This window comes from Dysidea avara, chromosome 13 (assembly GCF_963678975.1).
Source record: "Dysidea avara chromosome 13, odDysAvar1.4, whole genome shotgun sequence".
Taxonomy (NCBI): Eukaryota; Metazoa; Porifera; class Demospongiae; order Dictyoceratida; family Dysideidae; genus Dysidea; species Dysidea avara.
In genome coordinates this window covers 6823832-6842276 of record NC_089284.1, presented here as the reverse complement: position 1 = coordinate 6842276, position 18445 = coordinate 6823832, and the positions used below count along the sequence as shown (strand labels likewise).

The 18445-nt window shown below is 39.1% G+C and overlaps 3 protein-coding genes across 6 annotated transcripts in view; 2 read left to right on the top strand and 1 right to left on the bottom strand.

Annotated features, from left to right (window-relative positions):
- Window positions 1–1155: 1155 nt before the first annotated feature.
- On the bottom strand, window positions 1156–12221 carry LOC136242513 (cyclin-dependent kinase 11B-like). The gene is made up of 12 exons (XM_066033950.1): window positions 12044–12221; window positions 7374–7830; window positions 6095–6921; window positions 5913–6034; window positions 5756–5858; window positions 5577–5698; window positions 5311–5418; window positions 5080–5259; window positions 2079–2161; window positions 1956–2022; window positions 1378–1512; window positions 1156–1325 (listed from the first exon to the last, which is right to left on the bottom strand). Exons 1-12 carry the CDS (start codon window positions 12171–12173, stop codon window positions 1239–1241), a joined length of 2421 nt encoding a protein of 806 aa, XP_065890022.1. The 5' UTR covers window positions 12174–12221; the 3' UTR covers window positions 1156–1238.
- LOC136243348 (zinc finger MYM-type protein 2-like) lies at window positions 3068–4406 on the top strand. Its single transcript, XM_066034868.1, has one exon. It carries the CDS (start codon window positions 3345–3347, stop codon window positions 4404–4406), a length of 1062 nt encoding a protein of 353 aa, XP_065890940.1. The 5' UTR covers window positions 3068–3344.
- LOC136242493 (thrombospondin-2-like) overlaps window positions 8516–18445 on the top strand; it is an 18255-nt gene continuing 8325 nt past the window's right edge. For 2 of the 4 annotated variants that reach the window (XR_010694554.1, XM_066033922.1), the window contains exons 1-6: window positions 8516–8639; window positions 12624–12786; window positions 12831–13113; window positions 15015–15368; window positions 15417–16292; window positions 16342–16449. Coding sequence is in view for 3 of the 4 variants with exons in the window: in XM_066033922.1 (XP_065889994.1) it covers window positions 8546–8639; window positions 12624–12786; window positions 12831–13113; window positions 15015–15368; window positions 15417–16292; window positions 16342–16449 (1878 nt within the window). In the remaining variant the exon portion in view is untranslated. Of the gene's footprint in view, window positions 8640–12195; window positions 12323–12623; window positions 12787–12830; window positions 13114–15014; window positions 15369–15416; window positions 16293–16341; window positions 16450–18445 lie in introns of those variants that run through there. The other 2 variants (XM_066033923.1, XM_066033924.1) reach the window with 2 other exon arrangements.

The window sequence follows — 18445 nt, the reverse complement described above, 5'->3', positions numbered from 1 at the left end:
TTGAGGGACAGTGAATTTTGCAAGTGATGACAGCTTTGCAAAAATATTATCATAGGTTACATGTACAGTGGAATCTGTCTTAGTGGCTATCTGTATAGAAAGGCCACCTCCCTAAAAAGGCCAACTTTAAATTTCCCCAGATATATATACTAATCCAACTATAAAGCAACCACCAGCCGGCCAAGAAATTTCGGCCCAAAGTTATATTACTTAGCAGCTGGCTTTGTTTTCCTTTGTACTTCAATGATACTTATTGGCTGTTGTGTTGAAGGTGGCTGCCAGATGGTGAAATGTAGTACTATACACACATTACACCGTATTACCATTAATTGCTCATGGAATTTCAAAAAACAACAGCATGAAATTTGGTCTTTTTTACACAGTCCTGGTGTACAGTACATTTCACCATCTGGCAGCCACCTACAACACAGCAGCCATTTAGTATCACTGAAGTACAAAGGAAAACAAAGCCAGCTGCTAGGTAACAGCTGTTACATTCTGTTGTGAGGAAATAAGGTCACATCACACTAGAATTTTGCAAGTACACTGTACAGAGATGGGCAGTACACAAGGGTCACTATGACGTACTGTGACAGTGGTCTGGGGAAAGTGGCGTGTACAAATTATTTCCCTTAGTAGCTAGTAGAGCACACTACAACATGAATATCCACATCGGTGAACTATAACTGCACTTCACCTATCAGAAGTTGTGTAGTTCATTTGTCACTCAACCCAAGTTGGTTGTGCATCACAAACAATCTTTTAAAAATGGGCTCTTTAATCTACAACACACTTGTACTCTTCTAAGTGGTTTATTTATGCCATTTCCTGTAATAACAAACTATTGTATGGACTGGTTTTGGATATACAGGAAGAACAGGTGCTGTCTTGAGCTGATGTGACTATAAATTTTAGAGGAAAAGTCATTTGTACCTAGTTCAAACATTGATATCAATACTTTATACTGTACAAGTAGTCTACCTGAGCATACCTTGATACACCCAAAATATATGCTAATTGTATAACATCTATTGAGCACAGGAAGAAAACTAGCAAGACAGATGGCATCAAGAGTTCATAAAATATATATTATGGTACCTATCATATGTTCCACAGGATGTGCACCGATCAGTACATAGCTGACAATTTTGACGATTTGTTTCATATCAGACTACATTGAATATAATTTTAATAACAAAATTAATGTTGAGTGTGGTACATGCATGTATTTTGGATAGTCAGAATTTTAAGCTGAATCCTTGTCCAACAGCAGCCTGTCCTTGTACAGCAGTCGTCAGTCTAAACCCTCCAGCTAGATCATCTTCCTACAGGAAAACCATGATGACTGGGAGAGTAGGTAAACAATTTTGACATTACCTGGTTTTGGTGAAATGCACCTCCTTCAGGTGCAGAAGGACTCTTCTCCTTCACTTTATCCTTCTTCAACGTGGCTAGCTCACTTTTGGCCGGCCATGTTGGGAACATGCTAGGGTCAACTGGTAATGGAGTTTCCTGTAACAATAAATGAATATGATAATGTGGCCTAACCACTATGGTATCACCAAATTAATGATCACATTATACTTGGAAAGAAAACTGGTATATAGACAACAGAGTATATACAATAGTATCAGTGCCTCTCATTGTGTACAATAGTCTTCATCACCATGGTGATCAGACCACTACTTTATAATGATAATCATTGAGGCAGCAGCTAATTTGGATACCTTGGGACCATCCTCGTTAACAATAAGTGCCGTGATTTCAGGGGTCTAAATGTTTTGCATAGATAAGTGTCCTGATTATGGCATCGGGTGTCCTTTTTGGGGGGGGGGATTCCACTGCATACAACCATACTCACTGCATACAACCATACTCACTGCATATAACCATACTCACTGCATATAACCATACTCAATATGTAAACTGAACAACACTAAACCAACATGGCTTACCTTGAAGTACTCATGATTCAGGGAAACGTCTGCTGAAATACGTTTCTTTGGATCATACGTTAAAAACCTGTGGCACCAACAACGATAACATCTTATTGTCTCATGACTTACCGACTTGTTTACCTGTTCAGTAGATCAAAGCCACTCTGTGTCAAATATGGAAACTTCTTACGCAGGTTGTTAAAAGGTTGCTCCTTAAATGAAACCTACAAACCATGAAAACATCAGATGTGAATGACCAGGAGCATTACCACAACACTGGTATTGAATCTAGCTGATTATTATCAACCATACATGATTAGCAGCTCTACAGTGAAACTGTGAAACCTATCTATAACGGACACTGTAAGACCACTACATGTTGTCCTTATTAAAAGGTTTTCCTTTAGCACACAAAGCCAGCCCAGTTAGGATCAATTAAATTTGTATAGGTTAGGAACCTAGACTGAGGCTCTTCGTGGCTTTAGAAACCGAGCGAAGCGAGGTTTCTAAAACACGAAGAGCCGAGGGCGTGGTTCCTAACCGACTTAGAACATGGCTCGGTTTATTAACATTGCAAAATGTATTTAAAACCTTGTGACGGTGATCTGCTTATGATTGTGGGTGTGATAAACGTTTTGAAATCGTAGTTATTTTCAAAATGGCGGGACAGTTGAAGTTCAAGCCGTTTCAACCTATGAAGCCTCCTCCAGGTTGGAAATGCCCTAAATGATTTAAACTCGGGTTGGGAGAACCTTGGGAAAGTGAATCTGAATCTAGCAGCGATGGTGAAACTGATATTGAGGTGCGAACCAAGGTGCGAACTTTTGTGAGCCAGCAGAATACAAGTAAGCATTCTGTTGCATGGTTATTAACTGTGAAAAGTTTAACTGCACAGGTGTTGAAGTCAAGAAGACGTCGATAATTCACTCACAAGTGGCTAAGGAACTGTTTCCTGACCGCGTAGCCGACGACCTCCTTCTGCTTGCATCACAGCAGTTTGAGCGAGAGTTGAACAACTGTTCGTCTGTAGAAATTACTAAGGAAGAATTTCCCAATTAAGTTACTGATGACATTCTTCTTCTTGCATCACAGCATTTCGAAGGCAAACAATCTCCGCTGCGTCACCTGACTGATGGTGGACCTCAACCAACATTGTTTGAGGAAGGTAGTAAAAATGAAACTGTTAGCGAGACTAGTGGAGTGGTTAATAGAGGTAGTGTACGATATGGGTCACCAAAAACATCCAAGGAAGTTGAGGAAGCAAGGAAACGTGGAATACCAGTCAAAACACAAGACCAGAACAAATGGGTGGGGAATATATGGTGAGAGTGGGTTCAATATCGTTTGCAGTGTTCATGTGTTGAGCCTGAGGAAAAGGAGCACAAGCTACTTGAGGATTTCTGTAAAATGTCGAAACAAGCTATGAATTTTTGGTTAGGGAAGTTCGTACTTGAAGTGAGACGAAAAGATGGTAGGCCATACTCACCTGATACTCTTTATCAGATATGCTGTGCACTATTACGTTTGTTAAGAGAAGTAGATAGAGCTGATGTAAATATACTAGCTGATCCTATGTTTTGTCAGTTTCGTGCTACTTTAGATGCACGCATGAAAGAACTGAAATCTACTGGCAACTATCAAGTGAAAAAAGCTGAAATACTTACTGAGGAGCATGAAGATACTTTGTGGAAACAGGGGTTACTTGGAGATAAATATCCACAACAGCTACTAAACACATTGATATATTATATAGGTTTTTACTTTGCATTACGAAGTGGTGTGGAGCATAGAAGATTGAGGTATTATCCTTCACAGATCCAGCTGTTTGAACCTACTAATGGACGGGCTTATGTAATGTACACAGAAGACGTGTCTAAAGCAAATCAAGGAGGTCTTGTACACCGCAGGCGGGAGCAAAAGCAAGTGGTTCAGTATGCTAATGATGATAATCCAGAACGTTGTTTAGTCAGGCTCTACAAGTTATACATGTCAAAGTGTCCAGAAGATCGTCCAGATGGAGCACTTTATCTAAAGCCACTTGCTAAACCAACTGAACAATGTTGGTATCACAAAATACCTATTGGGCATAATTCATTACAGCAAACTGTTCGCAGATTGTGTGTAGCAGCAGGAATTGAGGGAAAGTTTACCAACCACTCACTTCGCGCCACAAATGCAACCAGATTGTTTGAAGCCAAAGTAGATGAGCAACTTATTATGCAAAGGACGGGGCACTCATCTAATGCTGTGAGGGCTTATAAGCGGGTTGGTGAGAAATTGCGGACTGTAACATCAGATGTGCTAAATGGTACTGTTACTACCACTAAGGATCAAGATTTGAAAGTATCACCAGATGAGAAGGTTAAGCAGCATGACAAGCCAGACAAGAGTGAAAATCAAGAGAACATGGCTTCAGGGATTAACCTTGTTGGTGCAACTAATTGTACCATTAACATTAACATTCACTGATGTGTCATGTATGAATGGGCACGTTTGTCTACAGTGATTCTTGTACCTTTTTTAGCATTTTTCTTACATTTTCATTAGAACCCACAATCACATCTAACACACCATGACCTAGGTTTTAAATACAAATCAAATACCCTTGCATAGTGAGCTTTATCAATTGTCTGCAGGTTTCTAATAAAGTTAGTTAGAAACCTCCTACCAGGTTTCTTAGTGATATTAGAAACCTCATTAAATATCAAAGATCAAAGCATACTATGCATGCCATGTTCTAACAAATAACTGCTAGTGAAAGTAAAGAAATTTATTAACGTATGACCTCTAAAAGAGGGGGAAATTTACATGATAAGAAAAATAACAGTCAAAAAAACTGTAACAATTCTTTTCTAAAATACTAGGAATAAGCTAGCTAGCTTACACAGTATGGTCACTATGGTGCCACCAGGTCACCAATTATTTCACTTATTTCACCACTACATTGCTAAATACTCCTCCAGTTAGATGTACTGTCTACACAGACTGCCATTATGGTGACATATTGTTGTGTAGTAATTTACTCACAGACAGTAGGGACAGCATAACTCTTAAAAGAGGTCTACACTGCTGTGTGCTTAGTGCCACAAAGCCAACTCTTTCCTACACACATGCACACACGCAGGCACATACACACACAAACCTTCTTCACAGCAGGTAGTTTACTATATCCAGGCCATATCTTGTCATTGGGGGTACCCAACTCCTTGAAAATCTGGTTTAACTGGTCAATTTCTGACCGGCCTTTGAACAATGCCTTGTGAAGGAGCAGCTCAGCAAACACACACCCAACAGACCACATGTCAACTGCTGTGGAGTATTCCTAATGAACATGTACAAATGGTATGAATTCATTACTTTATCTACTGCCCACCTTTGCTCCTAGTAACAACTCGGGGGCTCGATACCATAAAGTAACTACAACTGGAGTATATGGCTTCAATGGAGAACCGTACTCACGAGCCAATCCAAAATCACCAATCTAAGAAATTAAAACAGAAACATAAATGTTTCAAACTATATTGATTCTATTCATCATTTATAGAAGCTCATGAGCTGATGAAGACACTCAAGACAAAAGCTTAGACTCTTGTTACCACAAGATAATCTTAATTCCCAGCGTTAAATATAGTAACTCACTCTAAGAACTCCATCATGGCCAAGCAATAAATTTGAGGTCTTGATGTCTCTGTGGAGCATCCAGTTTTCATGCATATGCGCTACTGCACTCAACAATTGTCTTAACAAAGTCTTCACCTCACCTGTAGTTTGTCATAGCAACAAACAGTATAAGGTGAGCAATAATTGGAAAATTGTACCTTCGAGAAATGGTTGCTTCATGGTTTCCATCAATGACTTGAGATCATGCTCAACATAATCCATGACTATAAATATCTTATCAACTTTGCTGAATACAACTTCCTATAGTAAACCTCTAATAGAACAGTCAACTAATAACAAGTGAACATGCTTTACCCTGACATTTACGATGTTGGGGTGATTTGATTTCAGAAGAGTGTTGATTTCTCTGAGAGAAGTGATGGGAAAGCCTTCCTTTTCCTTCTCCATTTTCAACTTCTTCAGAGCCACTATCTCTCCTGTAAAGTACACAACATTTTGGAAACTGGTATCCTCAAATAGTATTATTAATGTTTTACCTGTCCGCTTGTCTCTTGCACGGTACACTACACCATACGTGCCTTCCTCAATCCGATTCAGCCACTCGTATTGCTCCACACTACGGCAGCCATAGAGGGCAGGATAATAAGGGGGTAAATTAGGGTCAATAGTTGGTAAGTCTTTAGCGGGCTCCTCTTTTTTCCCTTCTTCAGCGGGCAACTCTGTTGTTGACTTCTCTTCTGTCGCGCTCTCTTGCATAACAGTAGGTGGTGTCAGTGAGGGCTGCCTTGATGATCCCTTGATTGGAGGAGAACTTGATTGGTCTGATTCTCCTTCTCCATATCCACTAATGGCTTCACGCAGCAGGCGGCTTTTGATCACTGGCCCTCTAGGAGAGCCTTCCTCCTCCTCCTCATCTTCTGATTCTGAGACACTTGTCTCTTCATCAGAGTCAGCTAGTTCACCGTCTTCTGTATTATTACCATGTGAGTCCCCCACCTTTGCTTCTTCTTCTTCTTCCTCACTGGGGTCCACGTCATCAGAGCTAGTGTCATCTGAAGAGCTAATGTCTACTGCAGTCATCATTGGTTTTATAATTCCTCGCTTATCCAGTTCTTTGTCAACCTCTACTGCAAGCCGGTCCAGCAGCTCGTCTTCTTCTGATGGAACATTCACATCTTTCTTCTCCATGCTGTGAGTTCTCCTGCGATGATGTCTTGGAGAGTGATCATCTCTTTGCTGGCGTCTGTTTTGTGGAGACTGACTGCGATTGATTGTTCTGTGGGGCCCGTCCCGACGTTTACTTGGTGGAAGTGGAGATGGCCTCCTTTCAGCACCTCGTCCTCCTCTGAAATTTCTATCCTCCCTATTAAAAAAAACAAATGTGCTTTGACAGATGCAGGTACCACAAAATCAATAGTAAAAACTATTAAGTGTTCACACATTCAAGTAAACAAGCTCAACAGCAATCACTGCCTACAGTAAATCACCGCAGCAATATACACCACTAACTGACCAATATTATATCAGTCACTATAAGATTAGTTGTGATTGAAAACTCGACACTCAAACAACGATAAATTGTATATAGTAACTAGTGGAAAAGGTCTATACATCATTCTGAAGAGAGGATAGGTATAAACAGTAACAAACTAAACAGAAATTCTTGTTTGATCTCCCTCCAAAGTGTACTAGCAATGTCAAGAGGAAAAAAAATTCTATGTCAAACTCTTTGCCAAAGTAAACATTGAGCCCACCACTTTTGAGAATAAAAAAACAGTTAATATTTTCATCCTTCGAATATAGTTCACTACTTACCTTTCTCTATCTGGATGATGTCTCACATCTGGCCTCCTTTTGTGCTCATCACCACGCTGGATGCCATGACGATCATCACGTGGGTTACTATAGCGATCATCACTATACTGGTCACTGTGACGTTGTCTACCTGATGAGGGGGGTAAGGGTTTGCGTTGCTGCTCATTGCTCCGTCTGTTATCCCTCTCTCGGCTTCTCCTTCTTTCTCCTGTTGACCGGTCTTTTTCTTTTTTACTTCTTCTGTCATCAGATGCCCTCGAGCGATACTTGTGCTCCTCTTGATCTATGTCTTGATCTTTAGTGCTTCGATATTTTCTACTTTTCCGTCTATCAGAACTGATGTCCTTGCTTAACTGAAATCCGTCAGAATCATCTACAGTATCACTATAGCCACCACGGAAACTGTCCTTTGAACGTTCACTAGTACGTCCAGGACTTGGCAGCTTCAGATGATAACCTAACAACAACACAATGATGGGTCATACCAACTGTCTCATATAGTATAGCAGCACAACTCAAAAATCATGCAGTTTTTCATAAAAGCATGCAACTTTCCACATAAGTAGTATCAAGAGTTCATAATATACTCTTTGAACTCTTGGTAGTACTCCCCATGACATAAACTTTTTGATATAGTACCATTGCAGATTTGACCTTTGGTGACCTTTATGGCCATTTTTGCCCAGAAATTTGATCATTTGTCTTTATCTCCCTGAGGCATTAATTAACTCATTAAAACATGGTACCAATATAAAGATCTTGTTGAACGAAACAATTTAGTTTGAAGTTAACAGGTGATTTTATTCCAAAGTTAGGATCATTTATATTACCCATGAATTTAGAGATAATTTATCTCCCCATGGGTAATTTATACCCCTAGGGCAGTTAAACTCAGAGATAATAAAACTTCAAAATAGAACTTCAAATAAAAACCAAGTTGTTTTGTTCAACAAGATGGTACCATGTTTTAGCATGTCAATTAATGCCTCAGGGAGATAAAGACAGAAATGATCAAATTTCTGGGCAAAATGGCCATAAAGGTCACACCTGCGATGGCAGACATATCTCGATATTTCATTTTGAACCTATCTCGATTATCTAAATAATTTTAAAAAATTATGCATTTTAGTCAATTGCCAATAATGTAACCAGTGAAGTGAGCAAATTACAATATGAAGAGTATAGAAAATGTTAGTTTTAGCACTGGCCTAAGTGGTAGGAGAGATAGAGGTATATCTACACCATCAGGTATATCTACACCATCAGGTATATCTACACCATCAGGTATATATACAAGTAATTCACTATGATAAACCATCTCAATAAGTCTCGATAATCAAATATTGCACAGCTCTATTTACAGGGTAGTGCTAAAAGCCGGAACGGAGCGCGCTCCAAGTTAATAAATCGTTTTTGCAGATTGTACACCGTTTCTTACCATTACATAGTGACTAGAATTGTGATGAAGTCTACTTGTAGGCATGCTAGAAATCGCTCGCTCAAAGTATCTATTTAATGCCCACTGCACGAAAGCGTTTTGCAACTGCTACGCTGAAAAACTATCATTTAACCTGCTAAACTATTATTTTGTAAGTACTGTAAGCATATGATTCACAGCCACTAACATGCACTGTGGTTAACTCTCGTAAATTATTGCTCATGCTGGCAGACTTCAGAAAACCATCCTCGCTGTTACTAAAGAGTTGGACACGACTATAACATGAAAATACTACAGTAGTTTACCTTTTACAATGATAAGGAAGTAATTCTACATCAGGATTAAACAGAATTTGATGGATTGGTAGGAGCACAACATGCCACGTGGCGGGCATTAAATAGAAACTTCGAGAGCGCGATTTCTAGCTTGCGTGTAAGTAGGAAATGAACTCTAGCACAATACTAGCATAGATCCTTTATACCCCGGGATAGAAATCCCCGCATACTTGCTGTACTTACGTGCTGTACTATCCGCACCGTTAATTAATACATCACCATTTACTTACTGATTTTAAAACTTAAGTTTGCATCTTTTTTTTTTTTTTTTTTTTGTAATAATTATTATGTAACATATTATACTATACATGTATATATGTATGTATGTATGTATGTATATATTATGTATATGTATGTATGTACTGTGTATACTCCTCCTATATGGAAGAACGGCTATGCCGAATATAGGAGTTTAAAACCAAATTCAATTCAATTCAATTCAAATTGGTGTTGACTGGAAAGAGAAAACTCTGATACATTGTTCTGTAGTGAATTTCATGTTGTTTTGATACAGTAATCTTGTTCTTTACTTCGAATAAGGCGGAAAGGTGATTGTGGACGTAAAAACAGTGACAAAACTCGCTGACAGACCCAAGCGATTAAAACTTTGGCTAGCTGTAACTCTGGAATTGTTCACTCTATGAGCGTCAAATTCAATCCGTAAGTATAACTTGGGATAAGGAATCGAACCAGCGAAGTCATTAGTCCATATCTCCGTGTTTAAATCTTGTTGTTTGAATGGCGGCGACAACTTTTGGCTAGCTCTACCCGCCTGAAACAACGTCTTCTTAACTTACAATTTGTTTTGTGTACTTATCCATCCTTTGTTAATCGAACTGAAGTAAACCCATTGCCCGTACTGTCCACTAATGCACCTATCAATGTTATCCCCCACCTACCCCCTCCCGGGCGTAGTGGGGGAAATGGTGGGGATTTGACTTTTTGAAAAATCAAATTCTCCACCCATGGGGGAACGACTAGTGGTCAAATCTCCATGTAGTATGGCTGTAAGGTACTTTAGGAAACAGGTCAATTCCTTTAGCTTGCAAGTTAAAACAAACGCCTAAAGTTTCGAGCGGTCAAATGCCCCACTAGTGGGGCAGAGTTTCAGATCAAATCAGGTCAAAATCCCCCACTAATCCCCTAGTAAGCCCGGGAGGGGGGTAGTGGGGCTTAAAATTGATAGGTGCATAAACAGAGAATTAATACGCTAAAGTCGAGTTACCGATGCATCAATTCATAGATCTCTTTGTAGAAAGGTGTCGAAGGAGGTGCGGATGGAAGTGTTAAAAACAGAAGATTCCAATCCCGGGTGTGTAAAGGATCTATGATTCTACAATGGCGGATCCAGGATGCCCCCCCCCCCTTCAAGAAATTGTATACAAGATCGAGATACTCTAATAGAGCAGTCAATTACTCTAATAAAGCAGTCACAATGTTCATGAGGCAGTGTAGCTTACCTATGAAGCTATAAATAGGATTTTATTTTACATAACAGACGTGATATAGTTGGTAAGGATAACTAGCTATTATTGTTGTGACCTTTTTTTTTTTTTTTTTTTTTGGTCTTCAACTGGTTTTCAGCAAGTTTTTTTGGTCTTCAACTGTTTTTCAGAAAGGTGCCCCCCCTCTTTCCAAACTATGGATCCGCCCCTGTTCTAGTCACTGCGTGGCAGTTGGAAACGATTTTTCCTGCTTGGCGCGCGCCCTAATTGGTTCAGTTCCATTCCGTTCCAGCTTTTAGCACTACCCCTATTTATAGGCCATACTTTCTTGCGCAGGGTCCAGTCACTTTCAACACAAAGGGCCTAGAAAGTATGACCAGAGACAGGGGCGGATCCAGGGGGGGGGTTCAAAGGGTTCCATGGAACCCCTTTTTGAAAGAGCCTCTCTTACTCGAGATACTCTAATAGAGCAGTCAAATTGAGATATTCTAATAGAGTGTAGCAAGCTATGTATCTAGTTATAAAGAAGGAAATATAGTTGGTGAGGGGCAGCTATTGTCAGCAGGTGATGACCTTTTTTATTTTATTTATTTCTTTGGTCTTCAACTTACAGCTAGGCTGAAGTTGCAATTCCAAAGTGGAACCCCCCTTTTTAAAAGTCTGGATCCGCCCCTGAGAGAGTATGGACTACACTCTATCATGAATCACGTTACATAATCAATTTAGACGACCCAGGCAATAGAACCAATAAAACCATCAAACGCTATGTTACAATGCAAGTCACAACACTCAACTGCAACTAGCCAACACCAGTGTACAGAATGTTAGAGTCAAAGTTTCAGCCCTTCTTGATGAGTTGTAGTACTAGACAGTTAGAACAGGAATAAATTTAATTTGTACAACAATACAGCATGTCTTCTGGTTCAGCTCTCTAGACCACTTGTACAGGGGATTATACGGAGCACAATTACGACCCAAAGTGTCTGAATTACAAGACCAACTGCCTAAGCGCTGACGTTTCAGTGACATTCTTACATTATCGTTAAATGAGACCAGAGGAGGTTGGTTATGCATCATCAAGCACCTTGTAATCTCCTTGATTTATCATTTTACTATGCAACCTTCACAGAGTGAAGGCTGTGAGGGGGCTGACTCCAAGCAGGAATTGACTTACTTTACTGTTCATTATTTCTTCAGGGAGCTGATTCCAAGCAGGGATACAAAAAATGAATACTTGGAAGTATTTAAAGGGAAGTTTTCACAGGTTTTACAGGACACATTGGTCTCAACTTGTAAGAATTACTGTATCTTGTAGTGGTTACAGTAGACGGTTGAACATACGGTTAAAATTCTAATACCAGAAGGCTTTTAATTTACATGTCATTCTCTACATTAAATCTGGATCGTAGATTCATGATGCTGATGTACTAAACTATTAGAATACTATTTTACCTGGGCTAAGATATAAATCATCGTCATCAATAGAGATACTAATTTTGTCTTCTTGGCTTTCTTCTACCTTCGCCTTCTTCTCGCTCTCATTACTACTATCAGCAGAACGCTTCTTCGACTGAGACGACATATTTACGTTAATCAGTAATTATCTAATTCAGCACGAAGTAATTACAATACGAAATACATCTTCAGGAAGGCGTTACCGCAGCTCGCCCGTAATGCACACCGCCGGTGGGTTACTACTGGTATTATTAGCAGCTTGTGGAGTTTGCACCGGTCAGTAAATAGTGTGTCTATACAGTGTACGTGTTTATACAGTGCTATAACGTGTGGTATGTTATTCTCACCAGAAGATGCCATCTCTAGTAGGGTACATGAACAAACACTTGGGTGATCAATCAATTATTCAGTTACAAAGAACATTTTTTAACAATGAGATGAAGTGTAATAAACCTTGAGTTCATTTCGTACAAACAGTAGGGATTTTAGGGGGTGTGCCTGCTTAAGCCATGCATACATAGCCTGCTACTGACACTAACATATGGATACTAGTTGATCTATTCTTCCACAACTATAGGGCAGTCGACTTGTTCAAGTGGAGTATGTGAACATGGCAGTTGTCAACCAAATCGACAGAATTTAACATATTGCACGTGTGAGGCAGATTACACTGGGCAACATTGTGACCAAATCAGTAACTGTTCTGGTATCATTTGTGATATGGCTAGTGACCAAGCAAGGTAAAGACAGCAGCTGTAATACAATGTATATATCAATGCTGTAGGTGTCCTGAGACATCCAGTAGTGTTAGAGTGTGCTTGGCTCCACCCAATGCTCAGTTGATCAACAAATACACTACCAAACTACGCTATCATGAAATCAGGTTTCCCACCCTCCAAGTGTGGCCATCGGCCAAGCCAGAGCTCTGCTATGGGATAGCACAACTGACTCCTCATGTGTACCAGCCACCGATACTGATGGCTGAGATATTAGTACAGTATAGTGGAGAGGTGTTGCAGGTGACAGTGAATGAGCAGAACAATATTGGAGTTGACTTGTTCCTACAGGTACATGTAGTTATTTGCTGTATTATGTCATTTGATATGTATGCTCTCTACCATGCATAAACACTATAATATTTTATACTTATTGGCCAGGTCCTAGCTATACCTACAAAAAAAAGTATGACAAGTATTTACTAGGTGCAGGAATCATACAGCTGACCTCAGGTCTCAAGAAAATTTATGGTGGGTATATATAGCTAGCTAAAATTTCATAATTTAATGGACACTATAAGGATAACAAGTGTGCCAAAGCTGTTTCTAGTAATAGCCACTGGTGTTTACACATCTTGTGATCAGGAATTGTATCTGCATTTGATATTTGTAGATCGCTAGTTGAAAGTGACCCTTTGTGATCAGTGTATGGGCTGGACACCATGATGTTTCAACACAATATTGTGTCGTGTGGCCAAAGAAAACTAATGCATCCGGGCATATGACAGACAAGTGTGTATTTACTAGAACAACGAAAATGCGACTTTCACGCATTCATGCCTCAGTAACAGCAGAACAGAAATAGTCCATTTTTTCTGTGAAACATTCCTCAGGATGGTACATCTTCCATACCAAATTTGAGCTAAATTGGTTCAGTTGTCTTTGAGATACGTGCCTTCAAAGTTAGTCTTATTTTCTTCATGTTCTGTTAACTTTTCTTTTCACATCACTTACAAAAACTTATCAGATTCTTTTAAATTTGGAGGGTGCATATAGCACATTTATCTCCCAGTTTGTGCGCGGATTAATTGAAGTTACAAGCAATTTTCAAAAATTACAATTGCAATTTGTCATGCCTGCAGGGTAAAATACTGACAGAAACAATCAGTATGCAGATATATAATGTGACCATCATAGAACAGACCTTCCCCACCTTAGCCCTGTCAGTTGCTCACCTCATTATAATTTGAAGTTCCAGTATACTGCACCAGATATAATAATATCACAGATCTAACCATGGAAACTCTAGATTGTTCTAGAACATTCTGTGTGCATTGTATTAGTATTAGAAGTACTCAGAAAAATGTGTGCTCTATTAGAGCACCACAAAACAATTTTTGGTAAGTCACACAATTGAGGTACTCTAATAGAGCAGTCAGCCTCACTGTGATTTGTTGTCATGCCTACTGCTTATGCAAACTGGTTGAATTTTCTTGCATGTGTGTTAGGTAACTATCAAGGTACAAACCTTTAGTAATGTCTGTTTAAGTATCAATGAGTTATAATGTGAAAACCAACAATAGATGCATGTATCAGCGTATTTCAAGATCCTTTTATAGAGCAGTCAACATTCAGCAGCTAAATTCTTCTGTCCTTCTGTTTATCTGTAAAGACAGACAAAAGCCAGTGTAGCCATACAAATACAAAAAGAAATGATATCTAATCCAAAAGAGCATTGCAACCATTTCCTTGCCACCACCTTTGATATCACATTCTTCATACTAGCCTGTTTTTGGAAGGCCATGCCCTTTATCACAGATTAGCTGTTTCAGATTAGATATAAAGACAATTCTAGATTTCAAGCTGTAATGGTCCTTGCGCGGGTCTTGCATAGATTAGTGGAATCAAGTCATCACCCGGTCTGAGTTTCAATGACTCCTGGTCACTATAAAGTTCTAATAGCAACAAGATATAGGTTTCAGCCTCCTTGCAGAATCCATTGAGATAGCTATTATAGTGATCTTAATTGTTGAGTAATGTGTTAAGTAATAACTGATCGTTTGATATTAGATGACTGCATACATTTGACAAAATTAATTTGCTATGAATTGTTTGAGGCTGGCAAACATGTTGTAGTACCTGTCTACAAGATTTTCCTGAATAGGCACAAGTTTACCAAAGTATTCATCTGCCAAACTTTATTATCAACATTCCGGTATAACTAACAATAAATAGCTATAATTTTTTTTCAGGTCTGCTGTCCTGTGACTGGTTGTTTCTCAGTAGGAGCTCTGCTGTCCAGAGAGACTTTTCCTCCAAATTCTCCAATGCCATTCACCTATGAAGGTGTAATTCAAGAGACAACAATTCTCTGCCCCCAATTAGAACACATCACTAATGGGGTAGTCACATGTGATGGACGCATGCCAACTGAACAGTGCACATTCCGATGTGATGAGGGATATGATCTTATTGGTAACTTTGAGCTGACCTGTCTTGATGATGGTTCTTGGAATAGAGAAGTCCCTTATTGCATCATTTCCTGTCCCCCAGGCCACGAGCGTGTCAGCAACAACACCTGTGTAATATTGGAATGTGATCCTCTGGTATGTAGTAATAATAACATGCAGTAATGACTATTTCTATTCCAACAGGGTACTCCCGTACTAGGATCTCTGGAGTGTAATGGAATGCATTATTTATCTGTTTGTGTATTAGTTTGTCCTATTGGATATGGTGCAGCTGTTCCTGGTAGAAGGGTGTGCAATAATCCTCCACTGTGGAACATTAATTCAACTGAGTGTATCAACTTTGACTTTTGTACCCTAGGAGAGGACAACTGTGATGTAAATGCCACTTGCACTTACACTGGTCTACAACAGTTCTCCTGCACGTGTGATCTTGGGTATGCTGGGGATGGTGTCCATTGTGGTGTAGATAGTGACTTGGATGGCTACCCTGATGTAGGACTGAACTGTACAGACATACATTGCTCTGCTGATAATTGTCCAGAAGCTCCTAACTCTGGACAAGAAGACAGTGATGGTAATGGAATTGGTGATATCTGTGAACCATTTGACATAGATTCTTGTTCTGTTGCAATCAACCCAACACTGTTAGCCACTATTAATTTTACTGCTGTGGATATTACTGATGATCGTGATAATGATAACATCACTGATGTATGCGACAATTGTCCAGATGTCTCAAACCAGCTACAGTTTGACTTAGACTCTGACGGTAGGGGTGATGTGTGTGATGATGATATTGATGGAGATGATATTCTTAATCCTCATGATGATGTGAACGGCACAGATAATTGTCTAGAAGTGTATAATCCTCTACAAGAAGACTTAGATGGTGATGGTGTGGGGGACCTATGTGACAACTGTCTCAACTCCAGCAACCCATCACAACGTGATATTAATGGTAACTCAGTAGGCGATGAGTGTGAGGCAGGCACTGATGGAGATGGTGATGGAATAGATGATAGGACTGATAACTGTCAGTTTGATATCAATCCTGACCAGGTGAGCAGTGAAAACCAACTTTTTGACAATTTACTCCTAATTTGTATAGCTTGATACTGACAATGATGGTTTGGGTGATGTGTGTGATGTCGATCAAGATGGGGACATGGTCAACAACACTGATGACAACTGTCGTCTTGTGTCTAATCCAGATCAAGTAAGATCACTGAGATTTTGTAAAACCAGCATTTTTGGCACAACTGATAAATGATATTAGACTGGAGGCAGTGGAGCAAGCCCAAGAATGAGGGGGACCAACTTTGACAGTGAAATTTATACAGTGGAATTTGAAACATGCAACAGATATGCTTGTTATTCTTGGGGGTCTGGGGGGTTGCCTCCAAGAAATTTAGAAGCCATGAGAACCAAATTTAGAGTATTTTGCTACATTTTTTGTAAATTAAGTAGCTACTAGCAACTTTTAAAGGAAATGTAAAGGTGACTGTTCTATTAGAGTGGTTGATTGTTCTATTAGAGTAGCTGATCGCATTGTCTTAGGGCCATGGGCCCCCTTGCCCTCCTCCACTGTTTTCACCGCCTATGTATTGGACATTGCAGTATTTGTATGCTAAAGCCACCAAAATGCAGCAATATTAATCTACATTTCAGCTGTTAGAAAACTTTATCTTCACCAGGAGGAGGACTATCCTTTTTAGAATCACTTATTGTAAGGAGTTTTTGATAAAGAACTCATATAAATTCATATTCCCTCAATTGCACTATACAACTCATTGTGCTTGCACTAAGAGTTTAACCAAGTGTGAAAACCCTGGTAGCAGGGACTGCATGTAGTATTTATGCTGTGCTCTCTGTATGACAGCTTTAGTATCACCACTGCTATTCATATACATAAAGACTGATGACGATTATGATGCTTAATTTGTTTCAACATGAAGTGACTTACAGACATGGGGCCAAGTACACGAGTACTTATACTTAAGTACACTTAAGTACAAGTTTGAAAGTACTTGTACTTTACTTAAATACTTTCTTAATTACCCCAGTGTACTTGTACTTATACTCAAGTATTTTTGCCAAGTACTTGAGTACTTAAAGTACTTTTAAGTACTGCAAACATTGTAGTTTGTACACAGTGAACGTCAATAAAAATAAATTTGATGAAGTTGTAGTTTTCAACCTCTTGGTACTTTGTACAACCTTACTATGTATCATGTAGCCACAAGCAGCTGTTTAATAGGAATTCTGGTTTATATAATAAAAGCAATGCTGTCATTTAAATTGGGAGTTGAAGAGAATGGTTGACAAAAACCTGAAACTACCTGCTGTCATGAAATATTTTGCAATTCCTGAATTTTTTTCTGAAGGAGACTGTAAGGCTAAAACTACTGTAATGAGGGGTTTGTTGAATTGGTGGTAAGAAATTATCATTTATAGTGCATAGTATCCTTCTACGTCAGACACCATCCTTCCCTTTCCATTGTGGCAAAATAGTGCTTGTATTATTTATCTCAATTAAGTGGTTATTTAGCATTGCAGGAAAAGAATTTAAATCCGAGTGTAGTAGACCTAGAAATGATTATTATGCAGTGTAATAGTTCTGTGAATATAAAAACTGTACCTTGCATGTTTGTACCTCAACCTTAAGTTATTATGCACGGCTGTTGCTATAGGAAAATGTACTGTACTTGTACTTTACCTAAGTACTTTCAGTATGTACTTGTACTTTACTTAAGTACTCTTGTGATTTCAGTTGGAGTACTTGTACTTATACTTCAAAAACTCAAAAGTACTTGTACTTTACTTAAGTACTTTTAAATGTACTTGGCCCCATGTCTGGCTGACTTACAGTCTCACAATGCGTGTGCTTGTTCAGCTAAGATTTCAGTGCATGGAGTATACTCCCAGACCCCCTAGATAAAACATGCTGTGTATACTCTATCAGTTGTATCCCACTTATCTTAGCTCCTACTCCTACTACATTAATTTTGTCCTGCCATGTGAATCCAAATCCACCCCTGTAGGAGTACATGTTACAAACTTGCAGCTAGAAGCAATTACAGTTTTCAAAACTGTCCAATTTAAAGTCAATTTCAACCCAATAAACTATATATTTCTGAGATCAGCACCCAATACAACATCTATTACGCACATATAAAATCTTCTTTGTAAGCCATGCTGAAATGCCTAATAAT